At 38.4% G+C, this 18207-nt stretch overlaps 1 protein-coding gene across 1 annotated transcript in view; it reads left to right on the forward strand.

Moving 5' to 3' along the window:
* The window catches only part of LOC104271508 (VPS10 domain-containing receptor SorCS1-like), a gene marked incomplete at both ends in the record, with an annotated part of 191861 nt that overhangs the window by 73697 nt on the left and 99957 nt on the right, over nucleotides 1-18207 (forward strand). Inside the window, 1 exon segment of the mRNA XM_009866192.1 lies at nucleotides 11859-12017. Coding sequence (XP_009864494.1) covers nucleotides 11859-12017 — 159 coding nt within the window.

The following is an 18207-nucleotide window of genomic DNA, read 5'->3' on the forward strand; positions in this document are numbered from 1 at the left end:
ATGTAAAAGAAGAGAAAGCCGTGTGTAATAACAATGAAACAGGAATAGAAATTTTTGATTCCTTATCAGGCTGCTAAATTAGGCTTAAACGGGCAGTGGAATGAAAAGATAAAGAATCTCGAATTTGATGTGAGGGAGATATGAAAAACTGAGAAGCTTAATCATTTCATATTCCTTCCCCCAGAACTGATTGCTCCAGAGCTAATGTTTATCCATGTGATTAGGAGCTGAGCCTGGCGATTTCTATTTTCAGCACTGCTGCAGGATCATGGCGGGTGAAACTAACCTTGGTGCTTTGGGCTCATACAGCACTTTTAGCTTCCAAAACTCTTGCTAAGTTAAGAGGGACCTTTAAGTTAAAAGGAATGTAAAAGTGAAGGTGTTCTTGTTTGGTTTAAAACTGACTTTGTAAGCTCAGATATTTAAAGCTGAGATTAACACTCAATGGAATCTAAGCAGTTTCAAATTGGAAAAGCCCAGATTGTTTGTGGAATCTCCATCCTTGAAGCTATTTAAATATTGATAGGACAAGGTCCTAAGAATCTGTCTGTACCTTTGAAGCTGGTTCAGTATGACTTCACAGTCAGAAGTCTTTAGTTACCTATATTAAATAATTTAAATTATAAAAAAAATAAATAAAGCAAATAGATTAAAAAATATAAAGCAAAAGTAGCTCTGAAACATTCTACAGTAATCTCCTAAGTTACATTAGTGAAAGGTTTTCTTTATTGTTTTTAGGATTACATTTCTATTTTTGCATGAGAATTATGGAAATAAAGAGTTGGTTTCCTTTTTTACAGGCCTTGTTAAGACACTAGGTGCATTTTTATTTTCATTTAATTCTTGAGTAATGGAAGCTGCTCTTAAAACCCAATGCTTATCTTCAGGGACTCTTTTGTCATCTTTTTTCCTCCTTTAGTTAGAAGTTACTACCTCAAAGCAAAGGCATGTATTTAAATAATTCACCCTAGCTGCCAGGATTGCAGTTTACTCTTGGGAAGGGGAAGGCTGGTGTTTCTCGCTGCTCACAGTGCAGCCCACAAGGAGTGACTCTGCAGCACATGAAAAACGTGAAGATGTGGCAACTTCTCCACTTTTAACGGAAAAAGAAGTAGTTGAATCTTTCCAGCTCTGGTCCAAGGCGAGGCGCTTTTGATAATGGGGCTTCTGCCAAAGCTCAGCCACAGAGAATAAAGGCTGTGGGTAGCTGCCTGTCCGCTTGATGAATGTTGCCATGCTGACGAGCTGCAGCTAATGAACCGGGCTGCATGGGGGTGCACTGCCCTCTCTTGGAGTTTGATAGAAGCAGGATCAGGTCCCATCCCACTTGGTGCTTCAGATGGTTTCTGAAGTTCAGAGTAAGGAGTGTTTTTTATTGTATACTGTTCTTTCCTAGGAATAATCTTCTCCCCTGCACATCTGGACTTTCTTTATATAGCCATTCATACCAAGTAAGGTTAGTGGAGAGAACAACTGAAACGTATTTGCACAGATTTCTGAGCCTCTTGTTTGCTATCGGCTTGACCCAACCCTAAACCTGGGACTTCGGCGGTGTGAAAATTCAGATAAGGTAGAGAAACCACATTAAGCTGGAATTAGTCAAAGTAGAAAAAACTGAGCAACGATAACAACAATATTTCATTAATGCAGTTAATACATTAATACTGATTTGGGTTTGCTATGTTCAAGATAGAGAAGAGCACTAATCTCATTCGCTGGCATTCAGACAATAGTTACATATTAATGAAAATGTAGTATTGTGTACTGGGCTTAATAAAGAAACATTGAAATGCTACTGGCTCTTAGGACTGTGATTATCACTGAAAATTGTAACAATAGTTGTAATTCTGTAAGTGTTTCTAAACACAAAAAAAGAAGTTTTTATTTAATTTGAATGTTTAGATATTGAGAGAATTAAAGCTTTTTCTTTTTTTGTTTATTGCAAAATATTAATTTCAGTCAATATGTGAAGGAGCAACAGCTGCAATTTTTGTTCACCTGAAACAATCAGAAATATTTTTTTTAAAACCTCACAGTTACTGTCAAAGACTTTTTACAAATTATAAAAAACAAGTCCATTAAAAAATATTTGGATAGGACTCCCAATATTGTGCTCAACCAAAAATGGGCTAGAGACAAAGAGCAGAGGATTCAGTGTTCAGCCAATGTAGCCAGTCAGTGGTCTTATTCAATGCACAGGGTAATAGGACTCCTCTAAATTCTAGAAATATAAATTCTAAATATGTTTGTTACAACAGCTGGTGATGTTTTCCATTCAACACATAAAGGAATATTCTTTAACGATGAAATGTATTTTCTTATTTATTTGTTTTTTTCTTGTTAGCGTATGTTTGTGGTGGAGTTCATTGGTTTTTCAATGCTCTTTGCTTAGCCGCTTACAAGCATGTGCTGTAGAAATGAATAAAATCTCTCACACTCTTAGTATTCCAAAACCTTTAAACTGGACACTTTGTGCAGAAATGATATCTTGTGTGTTTTCCGCGTGTAGATACATGCTATTTTCTGATTATGTGTAAAATAGGGAGGCAGACATACTCCTAAGGTACAAATTTCTTCCAAAATTTCTCCAGTTCCTTTTGAGATTGTTTTGTACTTTCACTTAATAATGGTATTATACTATATAACTGAAGAGGCAATCAGCAGATTTTTGGAAGTGACTGTTTATGTCCTTGACTGAAGCATGGATAAGGGAGAGTTATACAGTAGAATCATAGAATGGCCTGTTTCTTTTATTTTTATAAGTTGCTGTTGACACATACATCAGTTTTTCTGTCTGGTAAAACAATGCCAGATGATTCCCTTAGATAGTAAAAACCAGAACTTTCATTGACTACTTTCTTTTGTGGTTACTTTTGGTCTGCAATGAACTTTTTCACTAATACACAACAGGTAAATGAATTCTTTTTTCCAGCCTCTAGCCAGCTTTTTATTTCAAACCATATTCATCAAGATGCCAAATGCATTTCTCAACAAATCTTTTATTAGGAACACTGTACAATTCCAGCTTTCAGAAATATTGGCAGGTGATAATTTTTATCTCTTAAAAGTTAGTCCTTTGCCATCTAATATTCTGCTGACAAGAGATTGTCTTATCACTCAATGAGCACTAAATCCTTCATGTGTGCAAATAAAATTAATTCACCATCTGGACCTTTCACCACATCATTTCTTTTACCTTTAAATAGACAAGATTTGTGGAAGTTGGTATTACCCTACCAGTTATGGACCTCCTATGGGATCCTGAGGGAAATGGTGCTGGGATTTCCACTGTCCAGATCTGTGTTGAGGCTGAATCTGAATTATACTGTATAATGACTATAGTTTTATTTGGAGGAAGCTTTGAGTATGTTACCTTCCATATCTGCAATGTGCAAACTGATTTAATGACTTTGGGATATGTGTCTTTGTCTGAATATGAACCTTTATATTCTTAAGTCACTGAGTTATAGCTGCAAAATAACTTGTCCACAGACCTTTTCTGTATTTAAAAGTGGTAATTTCTACTTATTTCTGAGACCATTCCAAACCAGGTCATCATTCAAAGGGAATATATTTTCTTCAGTGTTGAAAGTGTAATTCTGTCACTGAAGTCTTTTCTTTCAACTGCACTTTCTAAGTTAACAGAACTTCTGGCAGTAAAACACTTCACAGTGCCTTGACTGAATTATTGGTGTATTATTTTAATGGCGTCTTAATAAAATTGCTCAGCAACTAACCTTGTCTTTTAGTTGGCATTAGAGACATCTTCAGAACTGTCAGCTCTAGCTCTTTCACATTTTCATTCAGGTGCTAATACTGTTAGCCAATTTATTTAAAGCAGAGGTTTGGGCCAAATTTTGGTGGTGTTACTCATGAGTGCAGTTCTAAAGCAGTTGATGTTAGCCCATGAGTAAAGCTTGTTAAACTTTCATAGGCTTCAGTCCCCTCTTCCTTTATTAGTAACCAAATAAACACTTGTAATATTTCTTTTGTGGTAATTTTGCCCCTAGCTGACTGCATTCAGCAAGTCAGTCCTGTAAAAGGAGTTGGTCTAACTTGTTTTACGGTAGTGTTGCATTTCTTTCAAAATGTCATGGCCAAAGCAGTTCCTTTCTTTGGCTTTTTTCGTTCTGTTTTTTTTTTATTCTAGGTTTTGAAAAAGTGTAAGCAGTGAGCTAGTTCGATTAGTTAAAAGCAGGGCATGTTGCTTTGAATTGCACGTGTGAATTCCTGAATCTGGAGAATCGTGTCTTGTAAATGGCAGTCCAAATTCTGAAGTAGTGTGTAAAGGGGCAGAAATTACATTTCATTATGCTGGGACTCCAGAGCACTGATGTTCTCGCAATCAGTTACCGTGTAAGAAAACCCAAACCCCACAACCCTCTAAAATTATGTAACTGGCATGCAGAGAAGCTGGGAAAAAAAAGGCATATAAGTAGGGAATGCCCTGCTTTTGTTAAGAGTAGGACGTTTCTGGATTTTTTCTTACTGATTTCCTCTTTTGCTGTACTTCACTCTCATCTTTTCCTGTGAGAAATGTTACTTGTTCCATGTGAGTCACAAATGTTGGGTCTATGCACGAAGCATTAAATAGTGAGGAAGGTTAAGGTTATCTCAGTAGATTTGACCTGATCCGCAATTCATCCCTATTTCTGGTCAGGTGATATAGCTCAGATCTCTTGATACATGAGGAGCAAATGAAAGAACATGTGAATCTATGAAAAACATTTGTAATTTTTCATACCGTTCCATTTTACTTATACTGTGCTCTTTCTTACATAATGATAGAGAATAGTTAAGGCCAGTGGAGATAGGAGGGGCTAAAATAAAAGGTCGAGAGCAGTTCTGGACTTGTTTTGACTAAGCCACTGAATCAAGGCACTTGTACAGGGATCACAATTTCATCTGTAGAAGCAAAATCCGAATCGTCTTGCAAAGCGTTCCTGGGTTTCTTTGTGAGGACAGCAAAAATCCACATAATTGTCAAGGGCGCTCTGCCATCAGTAGAGTTAGCACCAAAAAAGGGGTGAAAAAAGTGTATACTGTTTAAGATCTATAAATTAGGTTTTGCGTTCATTTGTCACTTCTAGGAAAAGCAAATCAAGTTGCTCCCATTTCAGGGGGTGGATGTTTAATGACTGCCTTGTGTTTGATTGCAAAAGTCTGTGTCGACTTCATTGACTCTTTTTACAGAGAAAAAACCCCAATCCGTCTGAAGCATGAGGAAGTGCAGTGCGTGCTTGCTGTGCCTGGTGTGAGTAAGCAGATTCTGATCATTGCTGAGCATTGATCTGAACAGAGAGCAATTATTTTTGCTTGGGAGAAGTAGAGTCTTGGCTTATCCTAACTCATCATTTTTGTTTAACATAAGACAAAAAATAAACTAGACAGAGGAACTCTGAGGTTAGCTTTTGCTGGAAGTGAGAGACAGATGTGTACGCCTCTTTTTACTCCCATGTTAATAGCTTTATTTTGTAATTGTGGAATGAGAGGCAGTTTAAAAACTGTTGAGGTAAAAATGATGGACCCAGTTTTTCATGTAAGGAGTTACTCCATCAGCCTACCCAAGCTGATATTGTTATCGTTTGTCATTTTCATTCACTGTCCAGTGAGATATCTAAGAACATCCATGCTAAATCAAACTGAATCTTAACCAATTCCACTCTGTTGAGAGGGAAGTGTCATGATCAGGGCAAGTATATAGTGATATTTTCCTGTATATTCTCCCAGAATTCAGTAACCTGTAGTTCAGATTCCTAAGCCAATAATGGTGTTTTTGAATTGGTAGATTCATAGAATCATAGAATCATAGAATGGCCTAGGCTGGAAGGGACCTTAGAGATCATCTAGTCCAACCTCCCTGTTTTGGGCAGGGACGCCACCTCTCGACTAGACCTGGCAACACATGGGGACCGAGCAGGAATCGAACCCGTGACCTCGGTGTTGCTCCTTGTTGCCAGCACCGTGCTCAAACCACTGAGCTAACGGACCCCCTAAAATTGTTTTGTTCGTTTATTTTACAGACACTTTATCTGTTCATTTTAGTATTTATATAAACTTATGACATCTACAACAAACTAGCAAGGAGTTCTATGGTTTAAGCAGGCGAAAAAATAATAGAATCATAGAATTATAGAATGGTTTGAGTTGGAGGGAACATTTAAAAGTTATTTAGTCCAACCTCTTGCAATGCTCAGGGGCATCTTCAACTAGATCAGGTTTCTCAGAGCCCCCTCCAACCTGACCTTGAATGTTTCCAGGGGTGGGGCATCTACCACCTCTCTGGATAACCTTTTCCAGTGTTTCACCATCCTCATTCTAAAAAATTCTTCTCTATATCCAGTCTACGTCTACCTTGGTTTAGTTTAAATCCATTACGTTTCGTCTTATTGCAACAGGCCCTGCTGAAAAAAACTGTCCCCATCTATCTTGTAAGCCCTCTTTAAGTGCTGAATGTCTGCCATAAGGTCTTCCCAGAGCCTTCTCTTCTTCAGGCTGAAAATCCTGAACTCAGGAGAGATATTCCATCCCTTTGATAATTTTTGTGGTCCTCCTTTGAACTGATGGTTCCAACAGGTCCACCACTTTCCTGTGCTGAGGACTTTAGAGCTTGCCACAGTCCTCCACGTGGAGTCCTCCACCAGTATCCTCAGGTCCTTCTCCTCAGAGCTGCTCTCAATCCCTTCATTCCCCATCCTGTATTGATACTAGTGGTTGTCCCAGCTCAGGTGCAAGGCCTTGCACTTGACCTTGTTGTATCTCAGGAGGTTCACATGGGCCCACACCTCAGGCTTGTCCAAGTCTCTCTGGATGTCATCCTGTCCCTCAGGCATGTCAGTCAAACCACTCAGCCTGGTGTTGCCTGCAAACTTGCTGAGAGTGGGATCAAATGATCCCACTGTCTCTGAGATTGCTGAGCACATTAAACAGTACTGGTCCAAATACAGACCCCTGAGGGACACAACTAGTCACTGATCTCCATCTGGACTTTAAGCTGTTCACCACTACCTTATGGATGTCACCATCTAACCAATTTCTCCTCCACCAAACCATCCCTCCAATTTAGAGAGAAGGCTGTTGTGGGGTCTGTGTTAAAGGCCTTACAGAAGTCCAGACAGACAACATCAATAGCTCTTCCCTTGTCATGGCCTCACCTGCGTTTGATACACACTCTTAATAATGTCATTTGATGCTCATGAGTTTTGTATTACGACAGAATGAATTATTGTTCTCTATGCATTTCCAGGCCAATCCTAGTTTTGTAGACTTTGGTCAAATTGCCTTTTGTTTATCTCTTTTGGAAGTTGAACAGTGCATTTTATTGGCTGCTTGTATGAAAGAAATTTCATAGTTTTCTTCAATCACCTTTATAGCTATTCTATGTTTTCTACTATAGCTTTTTTTTTAAAGATGAAAGATGAGAATAGTACCCAATGTTAAGGTTGTGGAAACACTTTACAATGGCCTAATAGCATTATTTGTTATACTGTTTAATTCTTTCCTTATAATTCTTGCTGCTGTAATCAAGGTTTTTTGATTGGATCTGAGAACTAAGCTTCTATTTTTACAGACTTCCCCACTGAAATTCCTTTCCTGAAAGGAATTATCTACTCAGAGCCTATTGTTCTGTCTTTTATGCTGAGATAGCTTTTCTCTATCTGTAATTTTTTTTTTCTTATGTCATCAACTCAATTTTACTGCTCAAGTACTTGTATTGCAAAACCCTTTCATAGATCTCATGCCTCGCTTTTGTTTTCGTCATTTTGAATACCTTACTGCCATCAGCAAGCTTTGTCACCTATCTTTTCTTCCTTCTTTCCAAATTATTAATCCACTGAACAGCACAAAGCATCAGGGAAATTCCAGATCAATGCCTCTCTCCGTTGTGGAAACCGAAAGATTTTTCCCTAATGTTTGATGCTGATCTTCTAACAACAAATTAATCTATGGGAAGGCCTTTTATCCCATGACAATTTCAGATCCTTTGGCAAGGGAACTCCTCAAATGTCCTGTTAGATTTCATTAGCTAGCTTGGCTTTTCCTATAGTCTCTGAGAACCTGGATAGATTTAAGGTGTGTTTTTCATGTGCAAAAGTCATGTTGATTCCTCAATAATGCCTAGAATATACTTGTCCAGAAAGCAGCGTTAGCAGGAAAGCAGTAATATGTTCTATTAGGCACTGTAGAAACAGATCAATAAAAGATCTCTCATTTGAGGAGCTTGCATTTAAGGAAATCCAGCATGCTTGCTAGAGTGAAGTCAGAAATTATAAAAATAGTTTCTTTCTAATCTCTTATCTTAGATATTATTAGATATGAAAGTTTATGACTTCTAAACTTAGATTCACTTTGTTATTGTAGCTCGTTTCATTTCCCATGCTATTCCTGTTCAACATGTCTGTGTCCTTTTATTTTCTGTATGAGCCACTCTATCAATTCAATGGGTAGCAGGCTACTTCAAGGCAGAAATTGACTTCATTTATTTCAAAGAAAATTCTGAAATGTATTTACTCTGTATTTAATAGGCTGCAACAACAAAACCTACTAAAATTAACTGTACTTTTCCTTCTTTACCACTTGTGCTCCAGGCAACTTAGGTGCTAAAACTAAGCTAATTGTGACTGCAACTACACTAGCATGTAGTGCAGTTCCATGGAAGGTGGGTTTGCAGAACGAAGTGGTTGATGTTGAGATGACATCTGTTTACAATATGGGCATTTTGGAGGCCAAGGGTCTGACTTGAGACTAGTGCTAACATAATACTCTGAGCTAAATACTCAGTAGTGGTTGGAGCACATTAAATGCACTTCTTAAATATATGTTCTGGTTCAGTTTCCTTGAAAGGGAATTAAGTTCCTGTGCTCCGAGATCTCTGTGGTCTGAACATAGCGTATGTAAGGATTTTCTATAGAGACTTCTCTCCAGACTTTAGAGGATTCATTTCAGGAGCACACTCCTGGTCTGATCTGAAAGTTTTGTGTAGATACACGCAGCATTTCCTTCTTGTTTTGACAGAGTTTTCATACAGATATCACTTTCTGCTGCTTATCCAATAAATACTGTCTTTTGGACTTGTAACTCTGGTTATTTATCTGCAGATATGTTGTAGTTAATTTTGATCTTCTTATCTCATATGAAACATGGTGCTCTGACTGTGATGTGAGTTGTGACTGCTTAGTCAACTCTAGCTTGTTTCACTTTACGGCATCTGTGTAAAAAGATTGCTAATATAGGGTACAGTGGTGGAGCAGGCAATGGTGTCCCAGCACTGAAAGCTGGTCTCACAGTTATGAGTCTAACTAGTGGCTAAAGAGTCATCCATCAGTTCCCTCCTCTGACTCTGGCTCTTTGTATGCCCTTGCATAAATCTGTGGCAGTTCTCTGCAGTTCTGCCACATCTGTAAGACACTATTGCTGTTGGCATATGTAGAGAAATCGATGTGTCCTGAAACACTTCCGATGTACAGAATGTTTGGTTATCACTGTGCAACAGCTAAGGCTCCTAGAGCCCATAGAAAGCACAGTACTAATAGCCCAGGGTGGTAGTTAGCAGATTAAAGACGTCAGCAGTGCTGGGAAGTCTGTTTAGGCACTTCACTTTTATTGATTGAATGAGGAATTAGGTGCTTCAGTGCCTCAGCAGTTTGCTCCTCAATTCCCTTTCTAACAAATGGAGATAAGAGCACTTTAACACTTCAGAGGAGTGGCCAGACAGAAAATGTGTTAAGGCAGTGATGTGCTTGGATGTGACAGTGATGAGGTTAGATGAGTTCCTTGTGCAGGTAGAAGGAAATATGTGAGACTAGAGTGGATCTTGATTAACAGCTTGCCTTAGAGGCACAGTCCAAAGTCAATGACAAGACTCTAATTAACTTCAGGGAGTCCAGATCAAGCCCATTGATTTGTGCTTATTTCTGCTCTAGTTGCTGTAGTCCACATTAATGCTGTGCTGTGATATTTTCAAATATCAACATAACCAAAATCCGCTCAAGAAGGAAGTAATAAAAATAGAAAAATCATGATGCTTGAATCATAGTACTGAATTGATAATTGTTAACCATAGGAACATTGTACCAGAAATTAGTCTAGCAAGAAAAAAAAGAACTTACTGATAAACGTCACAATTAATTTTTGGCTTCAGAAGCTGGATAGGCTACTTAATGACAGTAGATGATATATATTGATGTTTTTATTGTTAATGTTCTCTATGTAGCTTCTGTTGTGCAATCTTAAGTTTAGACATCACATCAATGATATGCTTGATGTATTTGGAACTGTTAAATGAAAGTGAAAATGTTTAATTCTAATAATGCCTGTTTTCATCACAAAATTTCGAAAGTTAATCAGAGATACAAAAACAGACTGTGCCTTTATGCTACAATGGAAATATTAACCTATCTTACATGAGAAATACAGTGTGGTTATATAACTGGTCTATGATCACACAAGATGTTAAAGTTCAGGGATTTCAAAGAACCTCAAACTTCCAAGTCACAGTCCAAATTGTTATGCTGTCAAGGTGTTTTTTAGTGATAGATAAAAACCTCTGGCAGTTACCCAATAATGAAGGACATTTCCTGTGTATGTTATATGTGTATTTACACCTTCAAATACAAATAGATCTTCAGCACCTGGTGTCTATCAAGACTTATGGCACCCTATAATTCACAGATAGTGAGTTAAACTGTATCTAACTCTGCCTGCCTAAATGAAAGAAAGAGAAATAAATGAAGTGTGCGATTTTTGCAGTGACCAAACAGAGCTAGAAATTTGCTCTGAGAATTGCCAGATGTGCTTCCTTTGATTTCAGGCTTGTCTAAGGACAGATCAGTGTTTGCCATTTGCAAGGCAACAGCAGTACTAGTATTTATAAAAAAATAAAAACAATGCTAATAATTCATGGCTTTAACACCTTCCCAGGCAAATATTCTTCAGAACTTTTTGTGTTTGTCATTCATGGTGCTTCCTTCCCATTCCTTAGGGCTATTACTTTGTTGCTTGCTGAAATACTGGGACAATCTCTTTCTACTGCTCAAACCTATATATTCTGCCATGTAGAGACACATGAGAGGAGTATCTCATTTTTCTCTCTGATTCATCAGAAACACAGGCCAATTAATACCACAGTTATCAAGGAGAAATACCTACTACAGCTGCAGGCCATATATCTTCTGTCATTCCTGAACTAACACCCTTGGACTAAGCTAGAGAGTAACTTTACTATACAGAGATTATCTTTGATGCACTACCGAATTTATAATTCACAGCACCATAGGAACTGGAGATGGAAAGAACCCAGCATGTTATCAAATATGTTTTCCTGCCAAAACAAGATTGCTTGTTGCAGACAGCCAGGTTATAACATTTCAAGCAATGAAACTTTCATCTTCTCTGAAAATTTTGCCAGAGTCTAACAAACCTCACCATTAGAGATCATTCTGTGTGCTTCTCTCTCCTCTCTCTCTGGTTTTCTTTTTTTCTTAACACCTAATGTTGTGTCTGCCTTTCCAATAGGTCATTCATGAAGACCCTAGCAGCCCATTGTGGCTGTCTGGTAATTTATTAAATTTACTCTGGTGTTAGAAATTTCAGGTTTGATTTTTTTTAATGAACTAAGCATAGCTTCATTTAGCTCTAACCGGTGGTAAAGTCATTCTGCCTATTTGGTCATATGTTATGTGTTTATATACGTGGCTGAAATATACTATTTTCCTTACTAAAAGATTGGCTATGCTTAGTTTTAACATTAGGTTGAAACATTTTGAACTGTATATGTTTAATAACTTATCTGAAGTTCCTAGCTGCTTTCTTATTTTTCCATCTGACTCCTCTTCACCACTGTATTCTTTTTCATATAGATTATGCTGCTGACTGATCCAGAAGTTGAGAGCAGTTTATTAATCAGTTCTGATGAAGGAGCCACCTATCAAAAATATCGTCTGAACTTCTACATCCACAGTCTGCTTTTCCACCCCAAGCAGGAAGACTGGATCTTAGCATACAGCCAAGATCAAAAGGTAAAAGTTGTTGGCAGCATTTGGCTTTGTTTGCTTAGGAAGAACCTGAGGTTTCCCCATATTTCTACGTAACCGCTGCAGAGCATTCAGGACAATCTTTGGGATGATATCAGGACAGTCTTTGGAAATAGCAAACTGATATTTCCAAGCAAGAAACATTGAGTAAGCCTCATTGTAAAGGGCAGAGCCAATGACATGGGCACTTACTGTGTTCTTGGGGCCTAGGACCCTGTGACTGACGTGGCAGTTTGCATGTATTTGTTGGTCCATTTGGCAATGTCACGTGACAGGCAACAGGCAGAGAAGACAGCTAGGGTCTTTCACAATAGGAATAACAACCTCTAATGAGGGGTTTTGTCCTCTTATTTTCTCATGTTCCAGCCTAGCATCAGCTTCGAGAACAGTATAAGTCACTCCTTGTTCCTACCTGGTTGGCATATTTTCAGGTAGCCTTGATTTTCTAAGAGAAAAGTAGCAGTGCATCTATTTTTCTTGAAGTCTGTTTCCTTCAGTACAGGTAATCCATTAGCTGAATAAATATGCTGCGAGATTTGCCTTGAGTTTTTTGCTGCCCAGCTTGAGACAACAAAATGGGACTTTACTGTAAGAGATTTCGTTGTTAGAAATTTTTGAAAATTAGGCACATCAGTACTCACAAGTCAGTTGTCTTCCAGTGAAAGACTTTATAGAGCTCATTTTTTTTTAGTTTATCAAAAAGTGGATTGAAGGGAAACTATACTGTTGTGCCTAAATATCTCCATGGATGAAAACAAAACATATGAGTAAGCATTTTGATCTAACAAAAAATCTTCTAACAAGAATTGGTGGCTAGGAAACAATGGCAGATAAACTCAGTTGTGGAGTAACTAGCCATTGGAGTAAACTGCTCTGAGAAATAGTGGATTTCACATCCTGACTTTGATGCTTTTGACTAAAACTGGAAAAAGATTAAAACAATGTACTGAGCATCTAGCAGGGGTAAGAGAGTGAAATATCTTGGCATCTAGTACCTAAGCCTTTATACAAAGTAATTAAATGGTCTCTCTTTTTTAAATATGGTGACTTTATGAGAATCTGAATCTAATCAATTATCAAAGTATTGACTGAATTCTTCAGGTTATACATTAGTGTAAAATATCAACATAAAATTTGGAATTCTATGATGTTTTCCATCTGTGTATTTGAATCCATTATATAAACATTAAACAGTTAATTTTCCTATAGCCTAAATTAGACTTGTTGTTACTATTACTGTAATCTGTGAAAATCAAGTCACAAGGAAGCTAAATAACTAGGGTAAGGTCTAAAAATGATATGGGAATTTTTGGATTATAAATTCAGTCCCGTTCTTTAAACTCAAAATCAGTGTACTTCCAGGACTGTAGCTTAATATCCTTCCCAACTCTGAGAAATGCATCTTGCCTGCCTAACTCTTCCTGTTAAGTCGATTGCATGCAATATTTTTCAATGACCCCTCTCACAGCCTTTTGCAGTATACTGTGGTTATAATCTGCCCAGAGGAATGTGCAGATTAAATTATTTCTGGGTGTTCAGTATGTAATTAAATGAGGTCAGAATGTTTCCTTTCCCTTGCAGCTGTTGAATTCTCTGGACTGATATGAAACCGAACAGACTCTGCTCCCTGATGTCTTTTAGGACCCACTGGAAAGAAAGTTACTGTCTGTTGGTAACAGGAAATTTATTACATGAGGATCAGTGAAACTTGCAGTGGTAAATTTGCCAAATAAAAGCAGGATATAGTAGAAAATTAATTTCAGCTGTTGTGGATGCAGCCTGCTCAGGAAATAATTCTGAATTAGAGTCCATAGAGCTAATGTTCATCTAATTCATGGTAGATGGCTACCAGCAAGTATATTGTCACTTCTATAGGAAGCTCCCACACTACTTCTGTAGAATCCTAAAAAACCTCAATTTGGATGTAAGAACAAAGGGCCCTTTTGTGAGTTAACCTGAATTTATGGGGTTGATTTCACAGTTGTGTGTATGGCGAATTTTGGGTGAGAGGCTAAAGGCTGTATAGCAAAACTTCTTTGTGTTATGATGTTGATTAGCAAACTGAATAATTGTTGGTAATTTAGTACTGTAGTTGGAAGAGAAGTATCATGTAGCACAAGATCTGTAGATCTGTACCAATTAACTCTAAAATATAATTTTAAAAGTACTCTATGGGTACGAGTCACAGGCCTGGTTTCTCCTTTAAAGCCTGATGGGTAGATTTCCTGTCTTCAGCAAGCTTTGGCCAAGAACCACAGAGGGTAACCAACGGGCAAAGAGCATTAGTCAACTTGGACTAAATTAAACATAAACTAAATTAGATCAAACTAAGGGTCAAGTTCAGCCTGTGGCTAAGTGTAAATGACTCCCACTGGTTTCATGTTTGTATATCCAAAGGCAGAATTTTCTCAGAGTAATTAAGAGGTCCTGCAGGTATTTAGATGATTGCAATGGGAGCCGCAGGGTTGTTTGGAACAAATGACACTGCTGCATGCTATTTTGCGTAAGGTAAGAGAACCCATTACTCGCTGGATTCTATGCACTGTGTGCATACTAAAAGTCACCTGAAAAAGCAAGCAAAATATATCTGTATGGTAAGGAATTTACGTTTTGATAATCACTGACTTTGATGCCACAAACTGAAGGGGCCATGAAGGTTTTGCTGCTGGGCACCATACGGAGTAAATTGAATTTTGACCAATTAGGATTGTCACAGTCATTTAAATTTGCTGTTCATAGTCAGGAGGGAGGTGAGAACCATCTAGAAAACATGTTTACATCCTTCTGGCAAGCCATGTCATTGTTGCTCATCAATTTGTATCTTGTCATTGCAGCAGGTGGGACCAGGAGAATCAGATGGTGAATAGAGCAAGAGCTGCAGAGACAGGAATTGTATTGGGTCTGGACTCTTTTCATTTTTGGAAGTTGTCCATCCAATTCAGGATTGAAGAGGGCAAAGCTAGCAGTGCGTGCCTCTTGTAGCTCAGTTGTAATGAGCAGGAAATAGGTCACATAACATCATCCCACAATCCCTTCACAGCCCACTGAGTCTATCGCTATGATAAGCACTACAGATTTTTTTTTTTTTCTGTCTTGCTGAATAAGGATTTACTCAATGGTAGGGAAATCTGTGTTATCTGAAGTTATGTCCAAATTTCTTGGGTGCTGTGTGTGAGTGAATGTGGTTAATTACTGGGGGTCAGCTGACGAGCAGTAACTCATTAAGCTTCAGTGACTGGGTTGCTTTTGTTCCCATATCTCTCCCCTGTGTCTGTGCCTTGGGCAGCAGACTTGAATTACCACTGCTGACAGACCAGTCCCTTATTCAGGCATGACTTTTTCCTGCCAGTCTTGAGAAAAAAAGAGCAGCAAACCATCTGCCGCCTGCACTAATTGCTTCATGATTGCATTCATTGTTCTGGCTGAAAGTACAGTTGTTACATGGCTGATTCTTACTGTGTAATTGCAGAACTACTGCATGCTTCTCCATTTTCTGTGTAAGAGGAGTTACAAATCAGGAGGAAACGGCAGACGCAGTAACACATTACTAGTGAGGCAAAAGCTTGTTGGAGATCTCGTATGCGCGGGCTCTTGTGGGTTTAATCAGTTGCTTGTAGGATGAGGGCCTGAATTTTATGGGAGTATTGCTTATGTATTACTGTGTAATCTCCAAGAGTGATTTACTGTGTAATCAGAGGGTGGGATGTAAGAGCCCCTACTTCATGCAGAGGCATCTTCTGCTACTCAGATGGGTCAGACACACAGAGGAATAGTTAGTAATCAGCCATGAATAACAGAGCTATTTGGAGAGACAAAATGAAGGTGAAAATGGGAAACAAAATTCAAATAGGCAAAATGCAGGATTGTAATTGCCCAGGTCAGGAATAAATGCACAAAGGCACTCAGGCACTGAAAGGCAGCAACGGAGGCTGAAAAAACAGGTTTAAAATGGAGTTGTTGTTTCTTCTCTGTCATTTTAAACAAACTCTTGAAAAGCCAGGCACCTCAGACTAAAGGAGCTCTCTCAACATAGCACTAGTAAATTAAGAGGTTTACATTTCTTATTTCTTTTTTTTTGTTTTGGTTTGAGTTTTTTCTTATTTTTTTTTTCATTTTGGCCTTTCCCAAATGTCTGATTCTACCTGTCTACCTTTATTTACTGTGTGTATCATGCTGGAGATCAATGAGTTAAGGACTGGTACTTGGCTGTATAGCTAAAGTGCTGAAGTTTAACAACGCAGAATTCTATTGCTTGTGGGTTAACACATCTTCTGTCATCAGACTATGTCATCTTCAGTTTCCTGCAATAAAGGAGGTCTACTCCTCATGCATTCAAGTGAAAGAGAAAGGTGTTCTTATATCAGGAATAACAGAGGAACCACTTAGAATAGAGATAAGGATGTGTGAGAGAAGAGGCCAACTCTGAAAGGTACCTTGGGCCCCTTCTATCCATGTATTTTGTCTAATGCTTGTCTCTGACAGTAGAGTATCTACCGTAGATGTAGCCAGGATCCACTTTTCAAGATGTGAGGGACTGATTTGTGGACATGCTTCATAATTCTACAAGTTTTCATTTCACTGCGTTGCTACCTAACTTGGAGGGTGACCCTGCTTGGAAAATGGTCAGACCAGGGACCTCCAGAGGTTCCTTTCAACCTAAATTACTCTGTTTCTGTTTACACCCTCTCAATTTCAGTGATAACAGTCACTGCCTACATAGACCAGGGAAGGGTGAATAAAATCCAGTTTTATTTTATCAGAAATTATATCTTAGTTTGTTTGGATTTTTTTTTTTTTAAAATGCTGTTGCCATCAGTTTGGGTTGTTTTTTTTCAATACTGCTGACAACATTAAAGGACTGTTCACTTGGGCTAATGTTAGCTGAGGGAGGCTAATCTCATCTAAAATTAATGGAGAGGAAAAAGAACTACTCTGGAGTGGTTAAGCATTAGTCACTTTGAATCATCCTCTGGAAAAGCCTATCTCTTTTGACAGACTACAGACATGATCAGGGAGCTATTTTGTATAAAGCTAACATTAGCCTATGTGAGTACCTCCCCCTTTTCCTACGGCATTACTCCTGCAACAGTCTACACTATTTGTGGTAATATTTGGGGCACCACTAATCAACCAAGCCAGTTTTTCAGCAGACTTGATTCTCTTTGACACGTATTGTAGAAGATGAAAAGTAATAAGGAATTTGCACATTAAAAGTTGTTTGTCTCAGCCTTTGCAACATTGCACGCTCTGCACAATTTTAGGTATCCCTTCTGGGTTACGAGCTCTTACGCCAGGGATGGAAAGGGCCTTCCACACAAAGACCTTGTGAACACTAACCCCTATTCTTAAGACTTTCCATGTGCTTATGTTTCTGAGCAAGCGTTCAGTCATGCACAGAAACATCCACATTTATAGCTAGGGCTGTTCACATCATTTGGGTGAGGACCATAAGCGCAGACATCTGTCGGGCATCCTGATAACACATCTTGCACATGACTCTTTGTAAAAATATGCCTTGTTATCTCTACGCAAATTCATAAGCATTTACTGGCGACCAGCATGCTGAAAACGAACAAGGAAGGGACATCACAACTATTCATCTTATGTAGTCAGTTCTTCAGCAGTCTCAGTAAGAAGAATAATGGTGTCAGATCGTGTCTTTTTTTTTTTTCAACTGGCCATAAGCCAGTGTACAAACTATGCATAAAATATGTTTTCCTAGAGTGCCCATCAGTCTTTTACACAGCTCACAAAGCATAATGTGCTGGAGCAACAATTTTAAATAAAGAGTGGAATTAAAAGTGTGAGGAATCTCTAGCATTCTTGCCTCCTCTAATAAATAAGAAAAAAGAAAAAAAGAAAAAATCAACTTGCAGACCCCAGTGGCAGCCTGGTAGTCCAGAGAGGAAGACACATTTCTGGGCCAGGAATGTGATCAGTGAGACAGAAGGAAGGACTCTAGAGCAGTTATCACTGTCCTCTTTACCACCGATTCACTCATATTTGGACAAATCCGTATGTCCTTGCTTATCCATTTGTGTCAACATCAGCCCTCTGTACCTCTACAGAAATTGTTCTTTTGCTACTTCGGGATCCTTGGATGCATACGTACAGCCATGAGTAGATCTCTTGTATCTTAGCAAGATTTTCTGTGTTCTACTTAACTCCAGTTTTC

Source organism: Apaloderma vittatum, unplaced genomic scaffold, assembly GCF_000703405.1.
Source record: "Apaloderma vittatum isolate BGI_N311 unplaced genomic scaffold, ASM70340v1 scaffold5083, whole genome shotgun sequence".
NCBI lineage: Eukaryota > Metazoa > Chordata > Aves > Trogoniformes > Trogonidae > Apaloderma > Apaloderma vittatum.